The 25,852-nt window shown below is 40.3% G+C and overlaps 1 protein-coding gene across 1 annotated transcript in view; it reads left to right on the top strand.

The window, feature by feature from the left end:
- Positions 1-21,745, top strand: part of PTPRN2 (protein tyrosine phosphatase receptor type N2) — a 634,421-nt gene extending 612,676 nt beyond the window's left edge. The window contains exons 22-23 of the mRNA XM_054274266.1: positions 12,264-12,337; positions 17,039-21,745. Of these exons, the coding sequence (XP_054130241.1) occupies positions 12,264-12,337; positions 17,039-17,110 (146 nt within the window). The 3' untranslated portion in view covers positions 17,111-21,745. The remainder of the gene's footprint in view (positions 1-12,263; positions 12,338-17,038) is intronic.
- Positions 21,746-25,852: the final 4,107 nt, after the last annotated feature.

The following is a 25,852-nucleotide window of genomic DNA, read 5'->3' as shown; positions in this document are numbered from 1 at the left end:
ACAAAAAATGATAATGGATTGTTTTTGTAGATAACAATGCTAGCTGGATTTTTCATAGGGACTGTTTCTCTGAGGCTGATTTCTGCTGAGAATTTCAACGTTCCTGATGTATTTACAAGTTTTATCCTTTGTTACTAGGGAAGATAAGATGATTTAGATTTAGTCTACTTGATATTTCTTCCTCACCTCAAACTCACAGTAATGCTGAGCTGATCAGATTTTTTTTCTTTTTGTGTGATCTAGAGAAAAGTTGAGAATTTTCTCATTTCATGTCTTCCCCGCAGGCTTATTGTAGTGACTAAAAGTGTGATATATTGCAAGACATTTTTATTGAGTGTTTTTGGCACACATACACATCCCAAAAAAAAAAAAAAAAGAGAGATTATGAGTCTTCCCACTTCCATTTTTCTGAACTGTGAGGCTTGGATAGTGTAGATAATAGTTTGATTTTTAGATATTCATTCAGCCAGCAGCTGCTTAGGGTTTGCTGACCATCCATTTTCTTGTGTTTGAACTAGCTGAAACGAGATGAGTCAAAGGGAAGGCGAATATGAATTTTAAAATCCTTTTAAAGTATTGATTTCCAAATTCTAAAACCCGTCAAAAAAAGATTCGATTTAGCAAAGCTGAACCAACGGTTTATTCTCCTGCATTCAAAAGCTTGGATTATAATTGATGAGCACACAAACTCTGGCCAGGGCTGGCTCTGGAGGTTATCTCCCCAAGTCCTTTCCTTGCCCCTGCTACCCTATTGTCTGAGGGTCTTGTGAGTCAGCTCCTGAGCAGATGCAGTTTATACCGTGACATTTTAAGGCAAAACAAAAGATTCCTTAATTCGCCTTCTGACTCATCGTGATCAAATGATTTGGGCTAATCTGAACCCTTGCTGAGGTTTTGCTTATCTGCTGTTTGGATTTAACAATCATAATGAAGTTGTGGGGTTAGCTCCTTTCTGAAAGGATTTTACGAAAGGAAATGCTTGCCCGTACTCGTGTTAAAATGGATTCAATCTGCTTATTTTTGAGTCCTTATGCAAAGTCTGAGAAAATTCTATTGTTCTGTTGTTCTGATACAAGTCTAGAGCTGACTATTTCTGACATGCTTTTGGTGAATGAGGGAATATTTCTTCAGCCAGGATCAAGCTTCTCCCATGACAACAAAATTTAACATACTGCTTTCCTTCGGAGGTTGAGAGAATATATAGTGTAAATGGGAGATTTCTTTTTTCCTTTTTTTTTAAGGTAATAATGGTTAGAAGGTCAAAAAGTGGGATTAGAAACAGTGGTATTCTGGAAAAAAATTTACAGCAGAAAAATTCAGGACATAATAATTGTTTTCAGGGTCTAAGTTTGAATTAATTACATGGCTGGTCTTTGAGATTTGGGTGAGACAGATTATTATCTCTAGGAACACAGAAGAAAAAATACAGAGCCAAAAAATTGGGGGTTTTTTTGTTTACTGTTGTGCTGTCCACAAGACTGCCTCAGTTCTCAGCAGCAGTGATGCCAGCCATGTAAATGTGAAATGCTGCTGTTTCAATTTCCAAAGGAAGCTGCTCATGTCCACGTAAACATATCGTATGTTATAGGGCTGGTTTTTCCAATGAGCTGCATTTATGTATTGTAACTTTTATGTAATGAGTTACCCTGGAAACACAATTAGGCAAATAGTGCTCGTTCTTGCAGCCTTTCCCAGCAGATAATTAATCACTATGAGAGCTGGGCCCCCAGCTACATGCACAAGTGTATGGGGAATGTATAGGATAGTTTTTCACGGTCCAGCCTGAGGTGCTCAGCAAACTCTTACTATTTAGAAAAAGCTGCTTAATATAGGGTTTATTTCCTTTGAAAAACACATTTGGGCATCTGATGCTTTAAAGCTTTTTGCATGTTATTGCCTGTATGGAGTAATCGATTAATAGTTCATAAAAGGAAGATAAAAATGTAGCATGTTCTACAAGCTTCTGTTCTGAAATGAATTAGTGACCATGGAGAAGGTGCTCTTGGTTGATGTTTCCCACTGTATGTTGTATGGTCTGCATTTTTAGGTGGTTTCCTCTGCAGAATATAAAAATTTCAAGCAAAAAGCAAACATGATACTGATACAATTTCTTTACCTTTTTTTTTTTAATATATATCTATGTATATAATTTATTGGTCATGGATTACCCTAACAGAGCCATATTTCTTGAGTTACTTGCTATTCTGAAGATTTTATTGGAAACTACTTGGGAGTAGGGAAAGTTATGGTAGAAAGCAATCCTAATTATCCAGGGTTAGGGGCAAATGAATTGTGAAGAAAGACTGATCAGGCATGGGCTATTCCCTGGGAGAGGGAGCACGAAGGGGGGTCCCCATAGAGTGCTGGAAGACCCTGAAAGAAATGTATTGATGCCAGTAAGCAGCTTGAGATAGTGACTAATTTGAAAACAAGAGGTCATTGACTGAAACTAAGGAGGAGACAAGCAGATAAGGAATTTGTGTGGCGTTTTTCCCACCATGGGTAGGTTAGGATATGGAAAAGGGAAAAAGCTGGGTCATAGAAGCACTGTGCTGCTGCTTTGAAAGCAACTGGGCACATGTTTGGAAAAGGAAGTTTATATGCAGAGAGTAAAACTATTTCTTTTTCAGTAGCTAATCTCATGCAGCAGAGGAGTGTTCAATTGACCAGTGGTGGTCTTCTGGCTGCAAAGGGTACAATTTGGTGGCTAAAGTGTGGTTATTCCACAGTTTCTAGAGCTGGATCAGTTTAGTCACTTTTAAGGATAAACTCTGTTTAAAGAGTGAATCTATAACAGTTGTATCTTTTATTCAGGTCACTCCATGTACTGTCTTGTGAGAGCTTTACCACCTACGTGCAACGTAAAATGAATCTAATGCAAAATGGAGTTCTTACAATTTAATAGATTTATGTAGGCGAGCTACTTCTGTGTCTCCTGGAAAGAAAATGCATATTTTCCAAAGGGGACTTCAAGATTTTTTTTAAGGCCAAGTGAGACATGTACTCATAAATGTCATTTTTGCAATAAGCATCTTAACTTTGTTTGTGTTTGATTCATCACGTGGAGATCAAATGCCTTTCAGGTAATGTACCAAGAGTTTCTGGAAGAGATGGTAAAAGCAGCAAATTGTGTAAAACTCCATGGGAGCTGATCCTGGGCAGCATCTATTAGCAGGAAGCAACAGCACATTCACAATACTTGCTCTGTATGTGCTTTGTCTATATGTGTGTGTCTGCACATGCACATGTAAGTTGAATTTAGATGCATGCACTGGTATTTTCTACAGCCACAATAGGTGATTATGGAATGTTTTACCCCATATGGAATAAAATGCATTAGCATCCATTTCTATAGCAGTTCTTGTGTAGTAATTTAGGCATATTCATTTTACTTTTAACTTCTGGAGAGGGTGGAGGAAATCTAATTGTAAAAGAGAAACAATTCCTATCATGTATAGAATGTGATGTGACAATTCTCACACACAGTGGAAGTGAGGAAGGATTGGTCCTCAAATTAGCATCCATTTGCATTCAGTTACAGTGAGTGGTTTCTGCATGTTTTTTTCTGCATTGACAAAGGATATTAACTTAAAAACTGACATGTCAGCAGTGAATTTCTATCCCTGCAAGACTGTTAAAATCAGTGTAAAACTTAGAAGCATTATTTCCCTGTATAATTTTTTAAAATATTAGATTGTACCTATGTCTTCCATCTGCAGTGTCACCTTCCTTTGGATTGTGTACTGACAAAGCCATATCACATTTGTACATTTATTACATGCAGTCTTAAAGTATTAATACAAAATGTGTAAACAGTAGCATGTTATGTAATGCATATATGTAATGTATACTCTATGTGCATGACTGTCACTATCATTTTAATTACTTCACTTTTATTACTTTAAGCACTCCCTTCTCCACTTACATGCTTGCTTTGCCCATTGGGTACTTTTGTTGAAGTTGTTTTGGTTTGGTTTTCTTTTTAATAAAGGTAATGAATTTTTAATTTGGGTTGTTAGGTGCATAGAAGCACAAACATATTTTGTCTGAAATTACAGACAGTTCACTGACTCAGGCATAGGCTGGGTCCATCCCTAGCTACACACACATGCACACAGATTTTTTTCATCTCAGAGAGTGAATAAGCTTGTAATGAAAATGCCAACCTGAATACATTAATCTTTTTTGTTATCTTTAAAAGTGTACCCCTCACTAGGATTTTGCTGACGCTTTTCTTTCCACAAAAAGTGTCAAATGATCCTTCTGGCCAAGAACAGAGCTGCAGCAGCAGACATCTGGATAGCTACAAATGAAAATTGCTTTTATTTTTGTAGTTTCTAGCTGATGGTCAGGCCTCTTTTTTATCTCTAATACTTACAAGTATTTTTTATTTAGTGGGTTCTTAGACAGTGCAAGTTGAAGGAAGAAAATACTCTTGCTTCTTTGCAGCAGAGCACTTTACAAATAGCAGTTACTCACAGGACACATTTTTCACTTCCATGGCCTTCACTATACTGTACTGCTGGTTTATCTTTTCATTGTGGTTCCATGTTGTCTTTCTTCTGTCATTTCCCTCAAAATCACCACTGTAGAGGTAAGGGGAATAGGGAAGGCTACAGACACAAAGCATAGATCTCAAACACCGTAAGCTTTAGCAGATTCTAGCATTTGTGAGGCCAGAAGTGAAGAGCAGAAACTCAGCTCTTTTCAGCCCAGGTTCATTCCAGCTAACTTTAGGCACATAAAACATCCAGTGTTAAGCATCTCACCTAACCTAGTTGTCTGGGTCTCCTCAGTCATCAAGGAGAACGATACACACCTCTGGAGGATAATTCTCAGGCAAATGAATTGCCCATCCGAGCTTACCCTCTCTCTCTTAGCTGTTGAGAGAGGAGATGACTAACTCCAATTCCAACTTCAAGGATGGCTGGAGTACATGAGATGAGGTTGGGCCTTTGAGACCAAGCTAGTTAGTAAATATTACCGGTTTGCTATTAAAACTAATGGTCAGTGAAGAAGTGGTGTTACACTCCCCCTAGTTATGACCCTTTTCTCTTTAATCAGATTGAGTTTGCCCCTCATATGGTGTGATTAAATGTTTTGCTGCAACATTAAGTACTCAATGGGGCAAACACTTGCTGGGGCAGCTACATGAACCTTCCTTTAGAAGCTCTCAGTGGGAAGCTGGAGGCATGTAGGGCTTTAGGAGATTTGCAAATCTTCAGCATATCTGTGCTATGTCCAGCTACATTAGACATTGGAACCAGCATGGCTGTGACAGTGTAATAGTCCATGAGTGCTGATTTACCCTCCTAACTCCCCAGAGAGCCCACTTCTGTCTCTATACACTTTATCTATGGCAGACAGAAGTGTAGATGGGTATGTTTGTGTGTTAGGTGCCTGACAGACCAGGATCTATTTACTGTCTGTCCTGTGGTCTCTCTTAGTTCACTATCCCCTTGCTGTGGCAAAGCTGAATGCAGAACAGGGCCAGCAAATGCAGTGCCAAAGAAAGCCTCTTTGTGAGTTTCAGATGGGGAGGGAAGGAAGGCAGCCCAAAGCCGCTGCGCGTTTGCTCTGACCGTGACGCGCCACGTTAGGCATGAGTCATGCAGCCATCACCCAAACATGACAAACACTTGTGTTCTTCTAAACACAGGCACTCTGTGATGAGACAGTTTAGTGTCCTCACTGGCACTGTGCTGTTTCCCCTTATTTTCTTTCTCAAGTGTGCTTTTGCTGTTTCACGTTATGACACGTGTATCTTGCGGTGCCTGGGGATACTGAGCCGTGCAGGATCCGAGGCTAAAGGCTGCGATCAGCAGCATCCTGCAAACGCTAATTGGCTCTTTTTCAGCTTCTAGCAACAGCAGCATAAAGAAGTGTAGTAGGCACTGTTCCTTCAAGATTTTAACAAGCTAGTTTTTAATCTTAGCTAACAAGTCCCTTTGCCCTTCAAGACCTAATTCAAAATCTATACAATATAATAAACATAAAAAGATGCATTAGGCAGGTAATATCTGACTAGAATGAAGCTGAATACTTTCTGCAACAAAAAGAAAGGTGCTTGACAGGTCATTTCTGTATTACTCTTAGTACTCCATTTTTCTCTGTTGGGATAAATGCTTATTCCCACACTGATCATCATAATTTCCTGAAGGAGAAATGGTAAAGGTGCTAATAACCCCCCCTTTACAGCTGCTCAGCACAACTCCTGCCTCATATATTCAGTATTGTGATGACTTTATGGTCAAGGAGAACAGAAAGAGAGCTGAGAAAGGTGCAAAAGGTATTGGAAAAAAAAAAAAAAGAAGAGGATCTATCTAGGTCTTCACCTCTCTAGTGTCCAAGTACCTTATCATCATTAATGGATTTGCTTTCATAACAACTCATTAGGTAGGGGGAAAAGGGTTCATTTTATAAATGATGGTGTGAAACATAGGGTGAATTTAATGATTTAGCCCAAGTGGCTAAATCATTTAGCAGGAAGTCAAAATCTCAGTCTGCAAGAGAACTGAAATCTATCTAAGCATAGCCCCTAATGACCAAGCCATCCTTTAGGAATCACAGTAACAAATTTATAGCCATTCTACAGAGTTATAATCATATCTTTTTGAGGTATATCTGAAAGTTTTTCCCAGCTAGAAAAATCCTTTTTAATTTAATATTTATGAGCAAAATGCATTTGTGAAACATTCACAAAGAAAATTCTTCAGTTTGGGCTATTTAAAAGGAAACCCCCCACAAATAACTGCTTTGATGAAGTATTTAAACATCATTTTATTTTTATAAATACACAGGAAATTCAGAGCATCTAGAATCTAAAATATTCCTTTTAAGACAGAGCTTTAATATAAAATTCTATCAGCCTCACAGAATCTACACTCCACTTTTCATTAGTACTGAATAAAATAGAACATTTGACTTTGCTTTCAGTGTATGCTGAAGCCTGTTACATAAAAATCTCAAAGATTACCTTAATTAAGCTAAAACTTCTCATGCATTTATGTAAAAATGGTGATTGTTCTTATAACTGAAAAAAAAACAACCCAGCACATTTTCAGATACACAAACTCTATAGTTTGCTGAACCTGAAAAAAACTTTTTAATGATATGTCTTCATTTTTTCTTCCCAGCTGATCCATTTAAAGATGTTATTCCTCTTGACAAGCATTGTCATATTCCTGTGCCATCACAGTGACAGCAGTACCGCTACAATGTGGAAGGGACCATCCTCTACAGAGTGTTTCTCATGTGTCTTGTGCTTAGCAAAATAGGACCCCTGCCATGTCTAGGGGAATGAGAAGAGGAGGGAAGCTTTCATTATTATAGTCATAAAACTAACATTAGGTAATTCAGGGTGATTTTAAATATTGTGAGCTTCTGGTCACCTCATGGAGCCTATTGCAGCAGAATTAGGCTGGGTCGTTATTTATTGCATAGAAAAGAAAGAAAAGGGGAATTTACCCATGTTTTCATGACATGCTGGATCCTCCACTTACACAACTGTCTAAGGGCAAACACTTTAACCCCTTGAGATCTGCTAATCAGGAGCACCAGCTGTTAAGTGCCAGCGTGCATCCAGCATTCATGCCTGCGGGGAGAGAAAGGCTTGCAGAGGATATGACCCTAAACTTCAGAAGCCTCTTCTCTCCTTGGGGGCAAAATATCATTCAGCTTGCATCTTCTCCTGTTTTCTCTTAGTTTATCCAGTTAATGTTCCTGATGTGGGTTGTTGTGCACTCACTGTGAATGCTTCAAGCCTTTAGGAAGATGATAGTTAATTACTGAAGTTAAAATCTGGCTTGCACTGGTGTGGAAGTGCTTTCAGAGGTATTTACTCAGCCAGCTCACTGAGCTGCTAGGGGCAGGGGAAGGCTGGCAGTATCTGGCTCACACTGAATTACTGAAAATGTATGTTCTGTTTAAAACCAAAAAAAGCACATTGCACAGTCATTTTTCCCAATACTGTTGGTATAATATTAGCTCAGTCTCACACTAAGTTACATTTGTATGTTCATTTAAAACAAGCAATGAAATCCGTTGTGAAAAAGCCTGTCACAAACACAACCCAAATTTATTCCTTGCGAAGTAAAATACAGTCAAAAGGTGAAAAGACCATTCCTTATTTTTTAAATGCTTCTTTTATCCCTTTCTTTAGCTTCTGAAACCAGTGGCAGACACATATATATTGGTGGGAAGAAAAGATAGAAAATACTGTATTTTTGACATATTTTGTTTTCTTTTCCAAATGTCACTTGCTTTCCAGCCTAGTATTTTTAACTCTTCCTGTAGATTGTTATATGACAATAAATTGACATCTGCATCTATTACTGGACTTAATCGTTTAGAAGCCTAAGCAAAACACTTCCAATAATTGGATATCATTGGAATCAGTGGATCAAGCTCTTCTAGCTTTTGCTCTAAACCACTGCATCAAATTTAGTTTGTGTGGGTTTTCCAGATAAGCAGTGTTTCAAATGCCTTAGCAGTGTGTGGATATTTTGCAGCCATCTCAATTAGAGCATGATTTGACCCTAATGTCCTTAGATGCAATATTCCTCTTTCCTGATGTCATGTAGCATATGCTGTATTTTTTGTCACCTTAACTGGCTCAAAAGCATAAATAAATTGTTATTGGGTACTGTACAATCTAATGCCATATTGTCATATTCCCAAATGAAAGAGGAAGCCTCAGCATGGCAAAGAAATTGTTGAATTTGTGTCAGATTTCAGCAGAATAATTCCAAAGAGAGTTGAAGGTTCATGCTGCACTTAAACACTGAGCTCTTCTCACCTGTGAAGGCAGGTTGGGTTCAGACCTCCCTTTGTGCCTTGAAAATCTCTGTGTCTGTCACCAGAAAACTTTTTACAGACTATTGCACATGCCAGTGGTAGTGAGCTGAATTTACATAATCCAGCAGCAGAGTATCCTAAGCTTGAATAGAAAAAAGCCCTCATCACAAAATGAGATTTAATAGAGGACTAGCAATATATATTTAAACTCATTTGTTTTAGCCACAGTAAGGGAATAGATGCAGAACATGTAGATGCAGAGGAGGAAGAGAGGCTTACACATGCAGAGAGAGAACAAGTCATGCTGGCTTTTTTCCTATACCATTGATTTCATCTCCTGTCCTGTGAATTTTCTTGTTCCAAGGTTTTTTTCTTCTGAAACAGTGTTCTGTTTTTGCAGCCCTAAGTTTCATTGATCATTCTCTCCAGGCACTCACATATTTCCCATCACCATAGTATCCAAGGCATTCAGAGGTGGAAAAAAAGGTGTAGCAAACCAATCCTTGTGTCTGCTTTGGATTGCCTCTAATGCCTTGGCATCTGAACAAGACACTTGATTTGCTCTGCTTTTCCTTAAAATTACCTATGGCTGAGAACATCTGAAATGCTTTTGGATGACCTGATGATCACAACACATGGGCTAGGGACACTAGTGAGTAAAGACTGATGTTTTAGGGACTTTACTGACAGAACACTTCAGAACAAGCTTCCCCTCAAGCACACCAGCCCACTAGGACTGTTCTCATGTTCCAGTGCATGCATATGCTTTGGTGTTTTGCTAAATCAGGATTTTTAATCAAGTGTTGTTCATACTATTAGTCATGTCATTCCCTTAATGATGATAAAAAAGCAAACATCAGTTCACTAGTAAATGCTGCAGTCTGCATCGCAGAAATGGAGGAATTAACTCTTTCAAAGGTAAACTCAGAACCCTGTCTGGCCGCTAAAGAGTATAACAATGTCTTGCCATAAACCTTTTCCTTTTTTGTTCTGAGGGTTGAGTATTTTCAAATAAAGATCATCCCTCGGTGGTGGGGGCACAAAGGTGTTACACTCATGGGTTCTTGAGCTGCCAGCTGCAGTGGAGAATCTCTGGGTTCATCTTTGCAGCATACACCTGGGAAGCTCAGAACTGTGGACAGCCTTGTCCATGGACAGCAGTGTCTTAAATATTTCTCAAATCTTAATTTCTGAAAGGTGAATTCCTCTTACTTTGGACCGAGATGCTGCTGGAAGTTTTGTTTCCTGGTAATCAAATGAGGCTACAAGTGAGGTTGTAAAGCATGTGCAGCACTCACATAGCTCTGCTTCCATCCACAGCTGTGGTGGAACAGGAAAACCCCACAAAATTGCACATGTGTGTGTGAGATTAAACACTGAAGAGAGCTACTGTGTTACACCAGTGTTAGGGTTTGTGAAGAGGGTACCTTTAGTGATGCTTTCCAGATGAATTGCCACTGCAAAACCTGCAACAGATTTAAGTGTCAGTGTTATCAGACTTTACAGTGTATGTAAGTATTGCTTTGCTCTGTTGTAAGTAGATTTGGGGGGGTTTTAATTTTAAAATAAAACCTTCTATTTTTTTTCAAATCTCATCCCTGTAAATCCTGGCGAGGGGTGGGGAGCAAAAGGCATGCAATGTCCCAACCCATAGTAATTAGCAAAACTGTCTGTAAGACACCATTTCTAAGTTGTCACTTTTATATTTACTGAAAGAATTAATTCATTTTCTAATACAGCTGAAAAACATATTTTCATTTATTTGAAGAACATGTTGCAAATAAATTATTCTTGTAAGTTGTTGCTATTTTTAAATATAATTTCATAATTTTTATCAAGGAAACCAAATTAAATTATTCACTATTCATTGCTATTCTGAATTTTTTTAAAAGATGGTGCTGAGCTATAAAGTTGAGTTGGGTAAATGAGGAGGTGCATGATGTTTGCATTGATATGAGCCCAACTACAGGTAGACAAGCCCTTAAATTACAAGAGTTGTGGAAAAAGTGGTAAGTGTTGGGTCCAGATCCAGTTGAGGGAACTCAACAAGTATGTGTTCTAGATGTGTACAAGTTACATTGCAGCAGCAGTGCTCTAGTGCATGGCCAGTGAGACCCCTGTGAATATTTGGGGATATTTAAATGCCTCCTGAAGGAAGTCCCAGATTGGCAGAGGGTGGCTCGGGAAGTTTTTAGGACCAGGCAACTGGAAGCAGTTGACAAGCCTTCTTCAGAGCACACCACTGAGTATCCCTTAAAACAGAGCAGATTCCAGAATTGTGGCCAATCCCTGCCCTTGATAAACCATCCAATGGCAAAAGTGAATGTACAGAAAAGGAGGGACCTGAGGTCAGCATGATTCCAGCTCCTGTAGCTGTGGGCCCACATCAGCCCCAGGAGAATGAACAGCCACCCAGGGCAGTGGGACACAGGGGAGCAGGGATGGGGTGGTTACACTTGCATTAGGGTGACCCTCTGCCCATCTGCCTGGTGCTTTGGCACCATGAGGTGTTCTTGCAAGATGCAGAAGGGAGCAGATACAAGAAGGCCAAATTCTGCATGTGACCTTTTCACCTCAAAGGATTTCCAGCCAGGCTTCCATTCTTGAAGCTTATACAGGAAGGACCAAAATCCTGATTCCCCTCAATCCCTTCCTAAAACATCAGATTAGGCACTTAAGGAAAATGAGAAGAGCGGTCTTGAAATATCTGTCACTGGAGGAGATTGAGGATAAAATCAGCATCTCCCTTCAGTTCTGTAATCTTTGTGGATTATAAGAAAGGGAAGGGTCTCAAGGACTTGCTTTGGTCTCCGTAGTTCTTGTATTGAAGGGAAGCTCCTCCATGTGTGTGGGGCAGGGAGCCAGCCCCAGCCAGGCTGTCTGTGCCTGTTTCACCTGCCCTGTGCTACCCATGGATGCAAGGCAGCTGTGTCCAGACACCCAGAGTGGAACCGAAAGAAAATGCCACAGACTGGCCAGGTGAAACAGTGACCACACAGCAAGGTGGTCTGACAGGTCCTGAGCTAGGAACCACAGACAGATTTTCTGGATGTCAGCTGCAGGTGACAAAAGGTCACCTAAATCTTGTTTTTACAGCGTTAATCTATGTGTGGTTCAGGCCCTTAATTCAGTGCATACTCTTAGAAGTGACAAAGGGGATGTTCAGTGGCATTGCCATGACAGACCCTCAGGTTCCACAAAATATATTCTGCTCTGGTGCAGAGACATTTTTAAGAATTTGTTTTTCTCTGGCTTCTCTTGAATTAATGTTAGTAAAAGGTGCCCCAACCTCTTATTTTTCTATATGAAGACAAAAATTGCAGCTGCCTGCCAAGTCTGCTGAGAGATGGATGTAATAATTTTCAATTGGACTGTTAGCCCAAAGGGAACCCGATAGCAAGAGATTGACAGATGCAGCATGGATTATCTTGTGCTCTGAACTCAGCCCAATTTGTGGTTTGTTGCAGGTGCTAAAGAGATTGATATTGCTGCTACCCTGGAGCACTTGAGGGACCAGAGACCAGGCATGGTCCAGACAAAGGTACTGTCAATAAATCCACTGGGATTTTAAATACATTAAAGGTCTTTCACAGTAGTTGTTTTCATGACAGAAGAGAAAGGGTATGACCTAATTTAATGCAGGTCGCTTGCTGATTACTCTGTTTGGCTCCCTCCCAACTGAGGTTTATTTATGCTGAAGATTTATCTAGGTTACTTTCTTTGGTGTTTACTGTTCTTTCTTGTAACATCTCCAGCATCTATCTTGATTACCATATATGAAGGGCAGTCAAGACAACAATCTATAGCCTGCTAAAGAAAATGTGCATTTGAAAGAATGTTCTTGCTTTCATCCTGAACTATGGATTATTTTCTTAGAGTATCTGTGCTTAACTGTGCTTGTAATATGTTTTTTAAAGCTTCTACTCATTAAAGAGAATGTAAGTGCTGCATTTGATATTTTTTTCTGAAAAAAAAAGGAACTCAGAAGTTTTGAATTAAAGGAAATAAAGTTTTGCAGGGAATCAAGTAATTTTTAGTATCTTTGGATGAAGGAGCTTGCATCAGCCTTTATGGATGTAACATGGCAACTATATTTTTACACTTTGGTGAGATGAATGCCTTACTCTCAAATTCCTGTCAGTTGTAATAGTTTTGACATTTTTCTACAATGTAAAACTTTTAAACATAGTAGCTGATGGTGCAATTCTAGTTCCTTAAATTAGAAATGAAGCTTTCTGTTATTAACAATTCCAGTGATGTATGGAATGATATTGTGGGATATGTGCTGCAAGTTAAGAGCTGCAAATATGACAATAAAAAAACTCTTTCCTGGTATGAAGGTGAAATAAATCAGTTTATGGCCTTATAAAATATCAAATGATAGTTATAGTCCCAAACTGAGCAACAAGAGCAATGTGACAGTACTGGGTCTTGGCCAGGCTGGAACTGATAGGAAATTCTGCAGTGTTCAGGGAGTTGAAAATGCTGAGGGGCAAAGGTGAAATAAATATGTGTTGCAGAAATCATTGGTTCATAATTTTTCCTGAATCTCTTCCCAATTATGTTAGTTCCCACTAATATTAGGGGAAAGCACAGCTGAAGAACAGCTTGGGGATTGTTAATTATTATTTACCAATTAAGTAAATGCTTGAAAAATAAAGATGAGCCAGTCAAAACTAACTAATCTTTATCTGCAAGGAAGACATAAAATTGCACAAGTCTTTCTTCTGCTTTGATTGTTCCAACTGGAACAAAAGGCAAATAGCACACAGTATCCAATGTCATATATATTTACTCTAAGGTAAGATGCAAATCCTGGACTACTCTGCAAATGCATTCAAAATATGTAGCAGCTCTGTGGCAACATAGAGCTCAGATTCCAGTTTCCTTTTCAGGGCAGAGAAATTATGGCTTGTTGCCTTCAACAGAAGGAAAATCATCGCTCCAGAAGGAAAGAATGAGGTTATGTGAACAACTTCTCCTACTTAGCTCAGCAGTAGTTACCTGAGTTCCATGAAAATCTCCCTCAAGACATGGTTTTTCCCTCCAAACATTTGTCTGGAAGAGCTTCAGAAAACAAATGTACCCTGTGTTTTCATCCAGGATGAAAAATTTTCTCGGGATATTGCTTATCTCTCCTCTTGCTCCTTCTTCCATCATTGTCATTTTCTCAAAACCACCCAAATCACTTATTCAAGCTAATGTCTTGCAAATTATAAATATCTGGTTACATGCTAGCAATGCATGATCCCCAGAGAATTTTTCTGATGGATTTAAACAAACCCCTGTGCTTTCCCAACTGAATACAAATGAGGAATATTAGACTCTTGGAGTAATTTAAAACGATGGATTAAAAGTCAGGTTAGAAATGCCAATTACAGAATATCCCTAGGCAAAATAAACACCAACTTCCTTCAGCAATGTTATTTTGTTTCCAGCAGGCAGCGCTCCACCTTTCCAACAGGCATGGCAAAGATTTGTTTGCAGCATTTTGTCTCCTGGAAAGGATCTTTAATTCAGAAGCACTGTATATAATAAATTGTAATGAAATTATCATAACCACATTCTGCATTTCTGAGAAGCATAATGGAGAGTTTGTGGGTTTGTTGGATTTTTTTTTTCAGGAGAATTGTAAAATAGAATTGATATGTCACATATGAGAGGAAAAAGTAATGAAGGAGGAAGTGTATTCTCTGTGATGGGAAAAAGATATATTTCTTATTTTTCCTGTCTCTATCCTCTCACAATCTATAATCGTAGACAGATTCCTTACTCTGTTATATATGCTACATGAACTCACTCTGTTTTCCTGGGAATTTTTATCTGTAGACTTAATGAAACACAGCCATAGTTACTTTTTACTAAGTATATTCTCTTTTTAGAGCAGAATTTTTAGAATATATTTTTTATTAATGATATTTTATTTATTAAGTATATTGTCACCTCTGCATTATAGATAAACTGACATCACAGAATGTCTGCCCAGCTCTGTTTTCTAGACAAAACTAGATGTTAAAATTCATCTCCAGGCAGAGATGAATTGTATATGCAAATAGAATATGTGAATGGCAGTGTAGCTGTACAAAACAACAAACTGATCTCCTTAAAAATTACTGACATTAATTTGCTCTAACTGCAGTTGTCCTCATGGAGAAGTGCGGAAGGTATGGGAAGGCTTTTCCTGGGAGGGTGGGGATGCCCAGCAGTGGAAGCTGCCCTCCCTGCCTTTCACCTGGGTGTGTCATGCAGAAGGATGGAGGGGAAGAGCTCAGCTGGCCATCCCTGACAGGCCATGTCCCCACACAGCTCGTGTCTGCTCTCCTGTCCCTTCACTGCAGTCAGTTCTGAGCTCTGGCTGGGCAGATCACACCCTGTGAATTGTTTTGCTCAGTCATTGAGGTCACCCTGCCTGTTGCTCAGTCCCTTGGTGAGGCAGACACTCTTCCTCAGGCTTTTTGAGCTGCTACAAGCACCCAGTTTGGTTCTGCCCCAAAATGGCCCAAATTTGCCCTCTCTGACCCTGCTGCTCTCCAGCTTCTCTCACACTCATTGTGCTCCAGGTAAATACAACTGATGCTCCTGGATGGCCCCCAGCATTCCCAGTGTTGCCTTTAATTGCAGAGCCCTTAGACAGTGCAGGGAGCCTTAGGCAATCATGCACACCATTTTCAGTGCCTACTGAGGATGAGTTCTTCTCTTTAGGGTGAATTGATGTCTGATTAAAAGCTGTTGGCTGCAGTCCAGCAAGTGTACATGGCTGCCGCTTTGACAGCACCAAGCAGACAGCAAAATTCTTGAATGGCAGTGTCGCTGAGAAATTATTCTGTGTTTTATTCTGCTTTTTCTGCTCTGGCACTGTGCCCATCATTGCTTCTCTGAAGCATCTCCACATGGGAGCTGACTGCAGTTGGGTAAGACAAGGCAGAGAAGACTGGCACTGGATTGCAGGAATTAAGAGTCAGCTGCCTTTCTGAACTTTGAGTTGAGCATCTGTACTTTGTTCTTTCATCCTCTCTGTACCTTTCTGCACTAAAATGAAACACTGTGGAAAATTAATGTTATTGGTTCAATGATCACTTTTGGGAGTGGCTGTGTTCTGTAACCATCCCACACAGCCCCTGGCAGCACCAACTGAGATGCCAGAGGTACAGACCTCCAGTTTTCTAATGGGACACACAGACAGTATCCCAGCAGTGATCTTGGCATGCTTTGCAGGGTGCATCTCAAACCTGCATCCTCAGAGCTGATTCCTCAGCAGCTCTTGGTCCCAGCTAGCTTAAACCTCTGGAGTACTTCCAGAAAATCCATTAATTTCTCCACAGTCCTTATCTGGTGTCTTTGATTTGCCTATATTTTGAGAGAACTTTCCACTGGAAAGTTTCAAACTCCAAATCAGCCAGTCAATATTTCAGTAAGCTAAATTACTGAGAAAAAAAAAAATCACTTGCTTGGAAAATATAACACCTGTTAACCTTGAGGATTTAAAACTGTTTTGTCCTTCTGTAGGACTACACAGTTCAGGAGTGTGTTAGGGTTGCACTCAGAAGAAATAGCCATTCATGGCTGTGTCCTTCACACCTCTGCCAACCCAGCACAGAAGCTGGCAAATCATTTTGGTGTTGAGGTTACAGTAAATTAATAGCAGAGAAAAGCCTTCCCAAGTATGTCTAATGTAGGAGTGGTGTCTTAACAAAACTGAGTAATTTGTGAGTGTGGAAAGGACATTAAAAAGAGAGGTTTAAAAATATCAATGACAGCCAAAAACCAGATATTGTTCTGTATAATAGATATCAGAGGAGGAGATATTTATTTTAGATTCTTTCAACTAGAAACAGTCCTGAGAAAAGCCAAAGTCTCTGTTTTACAACATCTCACTTACTGCATATTTCAGTAATGTACTGAGTTCCCATCTCTGTCTCAGAAGGAAATGGCTGGTGATCAGCTACTCCCAAACCCTTCTGACCATGCAATGGCAATAAATCATCATGTCTCAGTAGCTTGGGTTCTGCCACTAACATTTTTCTCCATTAAAATGACTCCAGCTTCGAGATGCTGTCAAACATATTATATGACATCAATAATCCAAGAACATTTTGTTCCTTTCCCTTGCAGTGTACAGTTCATCCTGCATATTCATATTTTTAACAATGTCTTGAGGAGGTTCAGCTGCAGAACAGAGCACTAGGCTTTGTGGGAAGTGTTTTGTTTTATTATTCAGGGTGTGCGTTTGTTCTCTCCGCAGGAGCAGTTTGAGTTTGCTCTGACAGCGGTGGCAGAGGAAGTGAATGCAATACTCAAGGCCCTTCCCCAGTGAGCAGCTCAGTCTCCTGAAGGTTCCTGCAGAATCCATCCCTCGTTTTCCTCATCCTCAGTCCCTGTGAATGTTCTTGGAAATCGTGACCTGACCTTAACTGTGTATCTTCTGTTGTAACCACATAGTGATAGGGTCCTTACAAACTGCTTTAGCTGGTAAAAGTTCAACAGTTAAAATGTGTATTCTGTTTTTTTGGGGTTTAAACAAATTTTTTAAAGTACATCAAAGCCTCGGATTAAGTGACAGAACAATCCATCTAATTCCTCCTACATCCTCGAAGCCCTGAATGTCACACTTTGAAAGCACACATTCATGTTCTTAATAGCAAATATACAATATTGTGGGTAATTAGTGCAGTCAATATAGTCTCAGAAAACAGTGTTCTGTTTTATTTTGTAACTTCTCAAAGGCTGAAAAAGAGTGGGGGCCTAAAGAGGATGGTGATTGTTCCCATACAGTGCCAAGCTGGAGCATGAAACTGCTGTGGGTGTGAGCAAACACAGGTCCAGGCTCTGGCAAGGAGAGCTTGCACCTTCTCATGCCAGGCTTTGGCAAGCAAATGTTTTCTTAACTGTTGTTTACTTTTCAGCTTTGTGCCATGAGAGGAAGAAAGTCTGAACTTTGAATAAAAGAGGCTTGCATGGTTGTTGCAACGGGGGAGAAAATATGTTGGTCACATTTATGGAAAGCCAGGGGATAATGAGCACAACTCTGGCCATGTATCTGGTACTGACAGCACAGAAAAGGAGAGCATAGGCTCCCCTCAAATGATGGGAAAGGTCCTGTCAGCAGTCAGGTAATTGTCTGGAGCTGTAATGGAAAGAGATTGTTGGTTTTATGGGATTACTGAGGAAGAAAATGGGATTCTCCCCTTTATACCTTTGCATTTCCCTCTGTAAAGCTCTGCTGTGCCATCCTTTGTAGCCAGGAAAGTGTATTTCTGTAAAAGCCTGGCTGAAGAAGAAATCTCCAATCTGCATTTTATGACTCTCATCGAGTCTGTCTGATCCAGGCATTTGTTGCAGCTTTCTGCAGAGGCTTTGCTCACTCCTTGTTCTGCAGGACACCTATTTGAACTGAGCACGAAGGGGTAAAGCAGCACAAAGATTGAATTTCAGAGATTCATGTGTTCTCAAAAGCCTAATGCCTACTGTTGCAAAGTAATGGTAAAATATGTCTGTAAATGGTTTGGATATGCAATCTTGCTTCTGTGATTTCACAGGTTCAGTTGTGGCACTTTTCTAAAGGAATTTACATTATTGATAGAAAGTACTCTGATATGTTTGAATGAAGGGTCTGAGAGTAAAATTATTGAAGGTACCTAAGTGATCTAGGCTATTAATTTCATTTTCAAAAGTGAATATGTGGATGCTTTTTCATCTGCTATCCTACATCTCCGTGATGTAAGAATCTGGGGTGCTTTTTTCCCAAAATCTTATGAGTATTGTGTGCTTGAAACCATATTAGGCTAATTGTTTAACTTCAACACTGGAAAATATATCATTGAATTTAATTTGGGAAGGGGAGCTTTCATAAACTTCTAATCAGTGAACTGTTAAAAATAACAGTATCATACAGTTTTGCTGGCACAGAGGTGATGAGCATCAATCAAAATCAACCACGTTGCAATTTTGTGTTGTAGGTGTGGATATTGGTGATTTCTTCTTTTTAGCAATTAAAGAGGTCCTAAAAAAAAAAAAAAAAAAAAAAAAAAAAAAAAAAGCAGAAGGCTTGTTACTTTTTGCCATACATTTTTGTATGCTTTACTTGATATATGCTGTTGCCTAATTTGTGCATCCCATTACTACAGCAGTGCAGAGCAGTTACTGCAGATGCCATCATCCTCTTAAGTACACATACTGTACATTAAGCCACATGTTTATTTTATGGCCTAAGCATTTTAGAGCTTTCCTAGCAATAACTAAAAAAACTAATGGAGTATAAATGAGAAAATTGCCTTTTTCATTTGATAATTTAGGTTTACCGGGATTCTTTTATTACTTTAGCTAACACAAAATTTCAGATCAGGGCAGATGAGATCAGTTTGAACTGTATCAGCAAGTGTTTGAAGTAGATTTACTGTGAGCCACGTACTGCAGCTTTCTGAAAATACAGGTGTATGCAAACAAACTGTCCAAAGAATCAAAACTGGGGCATCCTAAGCCAAGCCCTCTCTCTGATTTCTGGGTGGAATTATTTTCCAGTGTTAGATGCTGTGCCATCTCCCACTGCCAATGGGCTAAGGGGTTTTTACCACAGATTTCTGCCCTGGGATTCAGTAATGTTTGCCTCCTGACTGTCCCTGTGCATACCACCAATATGACTGACGAGCCTTTCGTTGCACTTCAGGAATATTTTTTAATTGTTCTTTTGCAAATATTTGCATTTCATAATAGCAATTTCAGGGTGATCCCTATTAATTCACAAGCAGCTGAGTGTGGGACTTCATGCTTCAGAGTTTATTTAGCGTAGATTAGAGGGCATTAATCTTCCCCAAGGCTAATGGGGCAGGAATGTATTGTTTTACTCATCCTTGTAGAGCAGTTTACACAACAGAAAGATGCAGTTTTACTCAGAGGGTTAGAGTATCTCCCACTGACTGTCATCGACAATCCTGTTATTTCAGCCATGTTTTGTACAGTTCTTCCACAAAGAGGTGCAAGGCTTATTCTGTTGACTGTAAACAACCACACAGAATATTTCATCTGTGCATAGCACACTGTTCACACCTCTCAATAAATGCCCTGCTTCTGGGGGTGATAATCTGCTGCAGGGTCAATTAGTGAAACGCAGGTTTCAGGTGCACCAGGGCAATCTGGAGGGATCTGACTATCCATTTCCCAGGAAGATGCCAAAGCCATGGATGAAGCCACAGAGATGGATTTGCCATGCAGGGCAGGTATTTATTTTCACTGCAGTTAACTTAATCCTTGTGATCTGGTGAAGGATGTTATTCAGGCCAGCCCCCAGTCACTTGCACTAGACGTGGGATGCTCCCCATGTTCACTGTCAGGTTGAGCTGAGCTTCTGCCTGAAGACCAGGATCACCTGAGAGCTCAAAGTCAAATGAGACCCACCACCCTTCCCTGTTCAATTTTCTGCTGGTCTTTAGTAAACTCATTGCCATTGGAGCTGGGGCTGGTGCCTGACTTGGCCACAAACAGCATGTGTTTAATATTGGACACACTCACATTCTAGACAAACGGAGTGTACAGATTTTGTTTGTGTGCTTGAGCCTTTAAATTACATTTTAGGGGGCAACCTGAGGGAGGGCAATTTAACCCCACTGTTCCTCACTGGTCAGACAGTGATCAACAAATCCCTGTTGTCCCACAGGCAGCACACAAAGCTGCTGAGCAGGGACCTGAGCAGGGACCTGAGCAGAGCCCTGCTGATGCAGTCAGTGTGTCCAGACAGGAGGGACAGAAAGGTGGGTGATACCAGAGTTGATATTTCACAGGAGTAAAAGCACAGTTGCTCCCTCCAGCCTTTGCCCTTGCCATGACATGGGCTGGGACTTAGAGGAATGGAGAGGCAGGACAGCCCCATTCCCCAAATCCCAGATCCCTGAGGTTCAGCCTGAGGCACAGGGCTGAACAGCAGTGTGGGGTTTGCTGTTGGCTTCAGGTGTTCAGGTGTGATCTGTAACCATTGCTGGTGGCCACTGCTGTGGGACCTGCTGCAGCCCAGGTAACTCCCATCCCAGTGGAAGTCCCTGGCCAGGAATGAATTTCAGCAGAAAATCACAAATCCAGATCTCAACCCAGTAGCAAAACAAGCCAGATTATTTTTATAGAAGCTACTAAATGTTTAACACATTTCAAAATATTTTTAGAACATACACCCATGACTAAACCTTGTCCCTGTCTCCAGCATGCATGCAGAACCAATCCCCATCCATTCCCAGGGGAATGACAGCTATAGTACCTGTAAGGAGTTCATGCTTTATTAGTCAAGTGGAACATTAATAAAACCTGGCCCACTTCATAATTTCCAGAATTGTCATTAATTAAAAAAAACTGTTTATTGGAACAGAAAACAAGAATTTGATTAGCTTTGTTACAGAACAATAGCTCTCCTCATTTTTATTCTGCATATTTTACTCTTTCTTTAGAAAATTCTCTTAAGAAGCATTTGAGATAATTCGCTTTTTAAAACTGTACAGTTTCTATGGTTTTGCTTTTTAAATGAGAGTACACTTTGTAGATTTGATTATTATATTTTTCTGTTAATATTACATTGGGCATTACAAAAGCATTCCCCACCACAGTGAAAAGAAAGAGATCCTGTTGGATTATTGTAAAAGAAAAAAAAATAATTAAAACAAAATTGCAGAGCTGTGGCATACTCAATCCAATTAGAGCATGACTCTTTACTACTTTTCATTTACCACATGAGAAAAAAAATAGTTACACCAGCAAGATTTCATTTGAAGCTGTTCATGCATGCTGTTTGTACTGTATTTGATGGCATAATATTGTTTTGTTTACAACCTTTTCTTTCTCGTCATTCTATTATATTCTTTATATGTATATAGTTTAAAAAAAAAAGATTATACAAAGTATTTTGTTCTACCTCTGTAAAGATCATATTTGTGAATAAAGTCACGTTGTCTGTGCAGTATGGTATTGTGAATACAGCATTAAAAGCTGGTGCTTTGCTTTTATTTGGGGGTGGGAGCGGTGCTGATGTCTCCTGCTGGAGGAGGGGGTCTGGCTATCCAAGGTGGGAACAGGAGGCTCACAGGGAGGGGCACAAATGCCCTGCTGGTGGCTTGGATATGCACATTTCATCTGCTCTGAACAGAGATTGCAGCCAGCTGACTCAGGTGTGTGGCCCTTAGTACTGCACCTTACAGGATTTTGATTGAGATGGATTTCTGTGTTCAGGCCAAAAATGAAGCAAAAGAATCACAAAGTTACAGGGACCCTCCTTGTACTGCCAGGAAGTGGAAAAAGGTCACCTTGCCACAAAGTGTACAAGTTAACAAAGAAATTAAACGGAACCTGCTTTCAGGAAAATTAAAGGCAGGAAAATGTTTTGGGGAAGCTGGTTGATCAGACCATCAGAAAATGGCCAAGGATTTATAGTTTTAAAATAGTAGAAGTTCATAGGAGTATTTGAACAGGTAATGGAAACTTCTCACTGTTACATCAAATAAGGTTAAGAGAAATAAAGTATGAGGTTACCACACAAACACAGCATTCAATAAAGGGTCTTTTTCCTGGGGTAAAGGAAGTCAGTTTCCCATAAGCACTGTTCATGATATGAAGGTTTTGGATCTTCCCATTAAATACTTACTGTCAGCTGTCAGAGCAGTCTTTGGGTTTGGACAGCCCTGATATGGCATTTTCCATGGTCCTGTGTTATGTGTTGAAATTTCACTTGTGTTTTGAAGAAGACTTAAAATATGCTTTCCACTTTCTGGAAATCACTAGAAAAATGTAAACAGAAACCTAAAGTGGTCCTGGTCCAGCTCACTTCCTTTCCATCAGAATAATCACATTTTGCATTCTTTAACCTTGTTTGTGTAGTTACATGTTTTAATATCTGTGCCTTTCTCAGTGTAAGAAGGTGACTTTCATCTTGGAAGCAAAATATATGCACCATTACAGCTATTTTCCTGTTGGTGTAATTTAGGAGGTCTTTCATCTCCAAGGCAGCTTTCTGAAAACTCCAGTAACATCAGATGGAGGACAAAAAGAGAAATGTGTTTAACTGTATAAATACTGGAGCATTGTGAATCTTCCAGATGAAACCAAAGCCACCAGTTGTGCATCTTTCATTCATGCAGGCAGTGCTGCTCTGCCTCACACTGCACAGGTGCACACAGCTGTAAGAACAAGTGGGATGGGACTGGTATTCCTGCTTTTGGATGCTGAGCAAAGAACTGCACAGCCACAGGGAGGGGTATCTAGGCTGGGTTTATGCGTACTTGAAACAACTGAGTCCTTGGGCAAACTCTTCTTAAGTCAAAAATTAATTTCTCCCCTTGAGAGTGCACCAGTTAACCCCCCACATGCAGGAAATCAGCAATACAGATAAAAGACTCAATGTGGCTGACCAATCTGGGAATCCAGACTTTGTAAGGTTTGGGCTATTTGGCTGATATTCTGTTAATGTTACATTGCACTGCCCCAGAGTTTTCCTGCAGTAGCTTTGGTCACACTTCTTAAAGATACAGGAATGTGTTGCTCCCATCATTTCCACCATATAGAACAGGTGGGATTCATCTTAACCAGCCTCTGAGCAGCTTTTCATGGACGTCCACAAACCACCCACTCATCATAAGCTTCCTCTGTGGTCAATAAAGGAAAACAGAGCATTTTTAGAGTGGGAATTACCTGGTTTGGCTTCCACTTCACCATGAGGTGATTCATCCTATTCACCCCATACCCTGAAACAGGGAACATCAAATTTTACTATGTGCTAAGTACAAAAGCATTTCCTTTCTATACTGTAAACCTATTCCTTCAAAACTGCACTGGGTCACTTGTAAGAAAAAGTGATTTCTGATTTTATAGACCTTGAATTTATAGACATCCTTATCTTATTCCTGCTTAGTTTCTCCTAAGGAGGAATAGGATAATGATACATACAGATAACTCATGTCCCCTCTTACAGAAGCTGTCCTGTGCCTTTGATCACCTTTGCTACCCTTCACCTTAACTTGTCCAATTCTATTTGTACTACACTCCAAGGTACACAGGGGGCAGGCTGTGGCCCAGTGTCGCTGTGAAGTTTTTAGATATTTTAGATATTTTCCTCTTTTTTGGAATGTCTAACATTTTGTTGCCCTTCTCCAGTGCTGACCATTGAGGTTCTGCTCTCAGACACTCATTCACAGCAATACCAAATGCTTTTCTTCAGGTCATCTTTATATCTTTATTGTTAAGATGTATTTCATTATATGAATTATTTTATCACCAGTAATTTCTGCCATCCTCACAGTCCTACAGTATCACAAGGTCTCTCCATGACACTTCACAGCTACTTTTGTTTTTGTAATGGTAGGGAACAATGTGGCATTCACACTCTGCCACCTCGGTATCACCTCTTCCTTTTTCCTATTGTTTAAAGTGGGGAATCACCATCACTACAAAAATTGTCCCTTTCTTCACAACGTGTTTCTTAACTTTTAATCCTTCATTAACCCACAAAAAATCTAACCCTTAATGCAATGGCAACTCAGTTTCTGTAAGAACCTTTCATGATATAGCTTTTGCAAAATGCTTTTAGGAAAGCCAAATACAAAATGATCACATACATCATCAAACTCACTGATTTTTTTCAAAGTCTCTTAGGATGCTTTTGCAACACAACTTGACCCTGCAAAAGCCTTGTTGCTTCTTCCTCCTCTTTACACCATCGGTCATGCAGGATCTAGACACAGGGGTGTGGATGCTGCTTATAGAGTAGGACACAATAAAATAGCTTTGGTATCCTTATGGAGTCAGTGGAGAGCTACTGGATGGGCTAAAAATGGAGCTGTGGAGCTCAGATAGTGCAACCCCCACTCAACACAGCCCTTGGAGCACACAGCTCAGGGTCATTCCCAGGCACATTTTTAGTGTCTCCAGAGATGCAGGCTCCTCTGGGTCCTCTTTGTAAAAAATATCTTTTGAAGATCTCCTTGAAATTTCCCTTGATGCTGATTGACTGCCAACCAGCTCCCCAAAAGGAGATGCCTTGTGCAGACAAATCCCTCTCTGGGTTCCACCACCAAGGTTGTCACTGTAGAGCACACCCAGGCAAGCAGCACACATGGAAGGATTTATAAATAAATTCTTAATCCGTGAGCTGAATCCCACCCTCTGGGCAGGATTCAGTGCTTGCTGGTGAGTGGTTGGTGTCACTGCAGATGCTGTGGGTACCCTGCCCAGCCTGCAGCACTCCTGCCAAATGGCTCAATCTGAGGTCTTGTGCTGCGTTTGCCAGCCCTGTGCTGGTGGCTGAAATCTCCTGAAGTGCCTCAAATCATGTTGGATGCTTACATTCAGGGATCTGAGTCCCACATCATGTGTCTAGCAGTTGGATTCTGTATTTTCTACTAAAATTGAAGGTATGAGAGGGAATTTGACAGGACAGCAGCTTCCCAGATAACCCACCACTCCAAAAGAGGCAGCAGCTTCTGAAAACACTAATTTTGCTGTCAGAACTGGATTCAAGGCAGGGCTGTGACTCCAGCAGCTTTACCTGAGCGTGTGCCAAGCCCAGGCACGAGGTGCTGCAATGACCACAGCAGGGCACAGCTGGAGAGCTGCCCTTGTGCTGGGCAGCACTAAAAGGCTTCGTGTACCTCACAGCAGTGACAGCTGTGTGTGGGATCACAGGCTCTGCTGCTTTCCAACACAAGAGGGCAAAAAAAGGAAAACTGGCCAAAAGCATGAGTTCACATAAAATAAAACCTAGTGTACAGCAGTGTTCCATTAGCACTTGTTTCTAAATGTGGCATCCATTTCCTTCACGCAGGAAGTCTGCCCTGATTTCCAACAGGTTTCATTTGTATTGTCCAAGTTAGAAATGTTTGTTCCTGAACGTGGATATTACAATAGAGAGCATCAGCCCGAGCAGCTCTTGAGGTGTTCCTGATGCCGCACCTGAGTTTTGAGCAGAGGCCAGAGTGGACCCACAGCTTTGTGATCCTGATAAAAGCATTGCCAAGGCTGAAAGGAAACCAGAGCTCTGGAAAGTGGCTGAAGGGGAAAAACAAACTTCCACTTTTTCCAGAAAAACCTTTTG

This window comes from Melozone crissalis, unplaced genomic scaffold, assembly GCF_028551555.1.
Source record: "Melozone crissalis strain CALT ecotype California unplaced genomic scaffold, PUWL_Pcris_2 ptg000016l_1, whole genome shotgun sequence".
Classification (NCBI taxonomy): Eukaryota; Metazoa; Chordata; class Aves; order Passeriformes; family Passerellidae; genus Melozone; species Melozone crissalis.
This window is presented reverse-complemented; position numbering and strand designations above follow the sequence as displayed.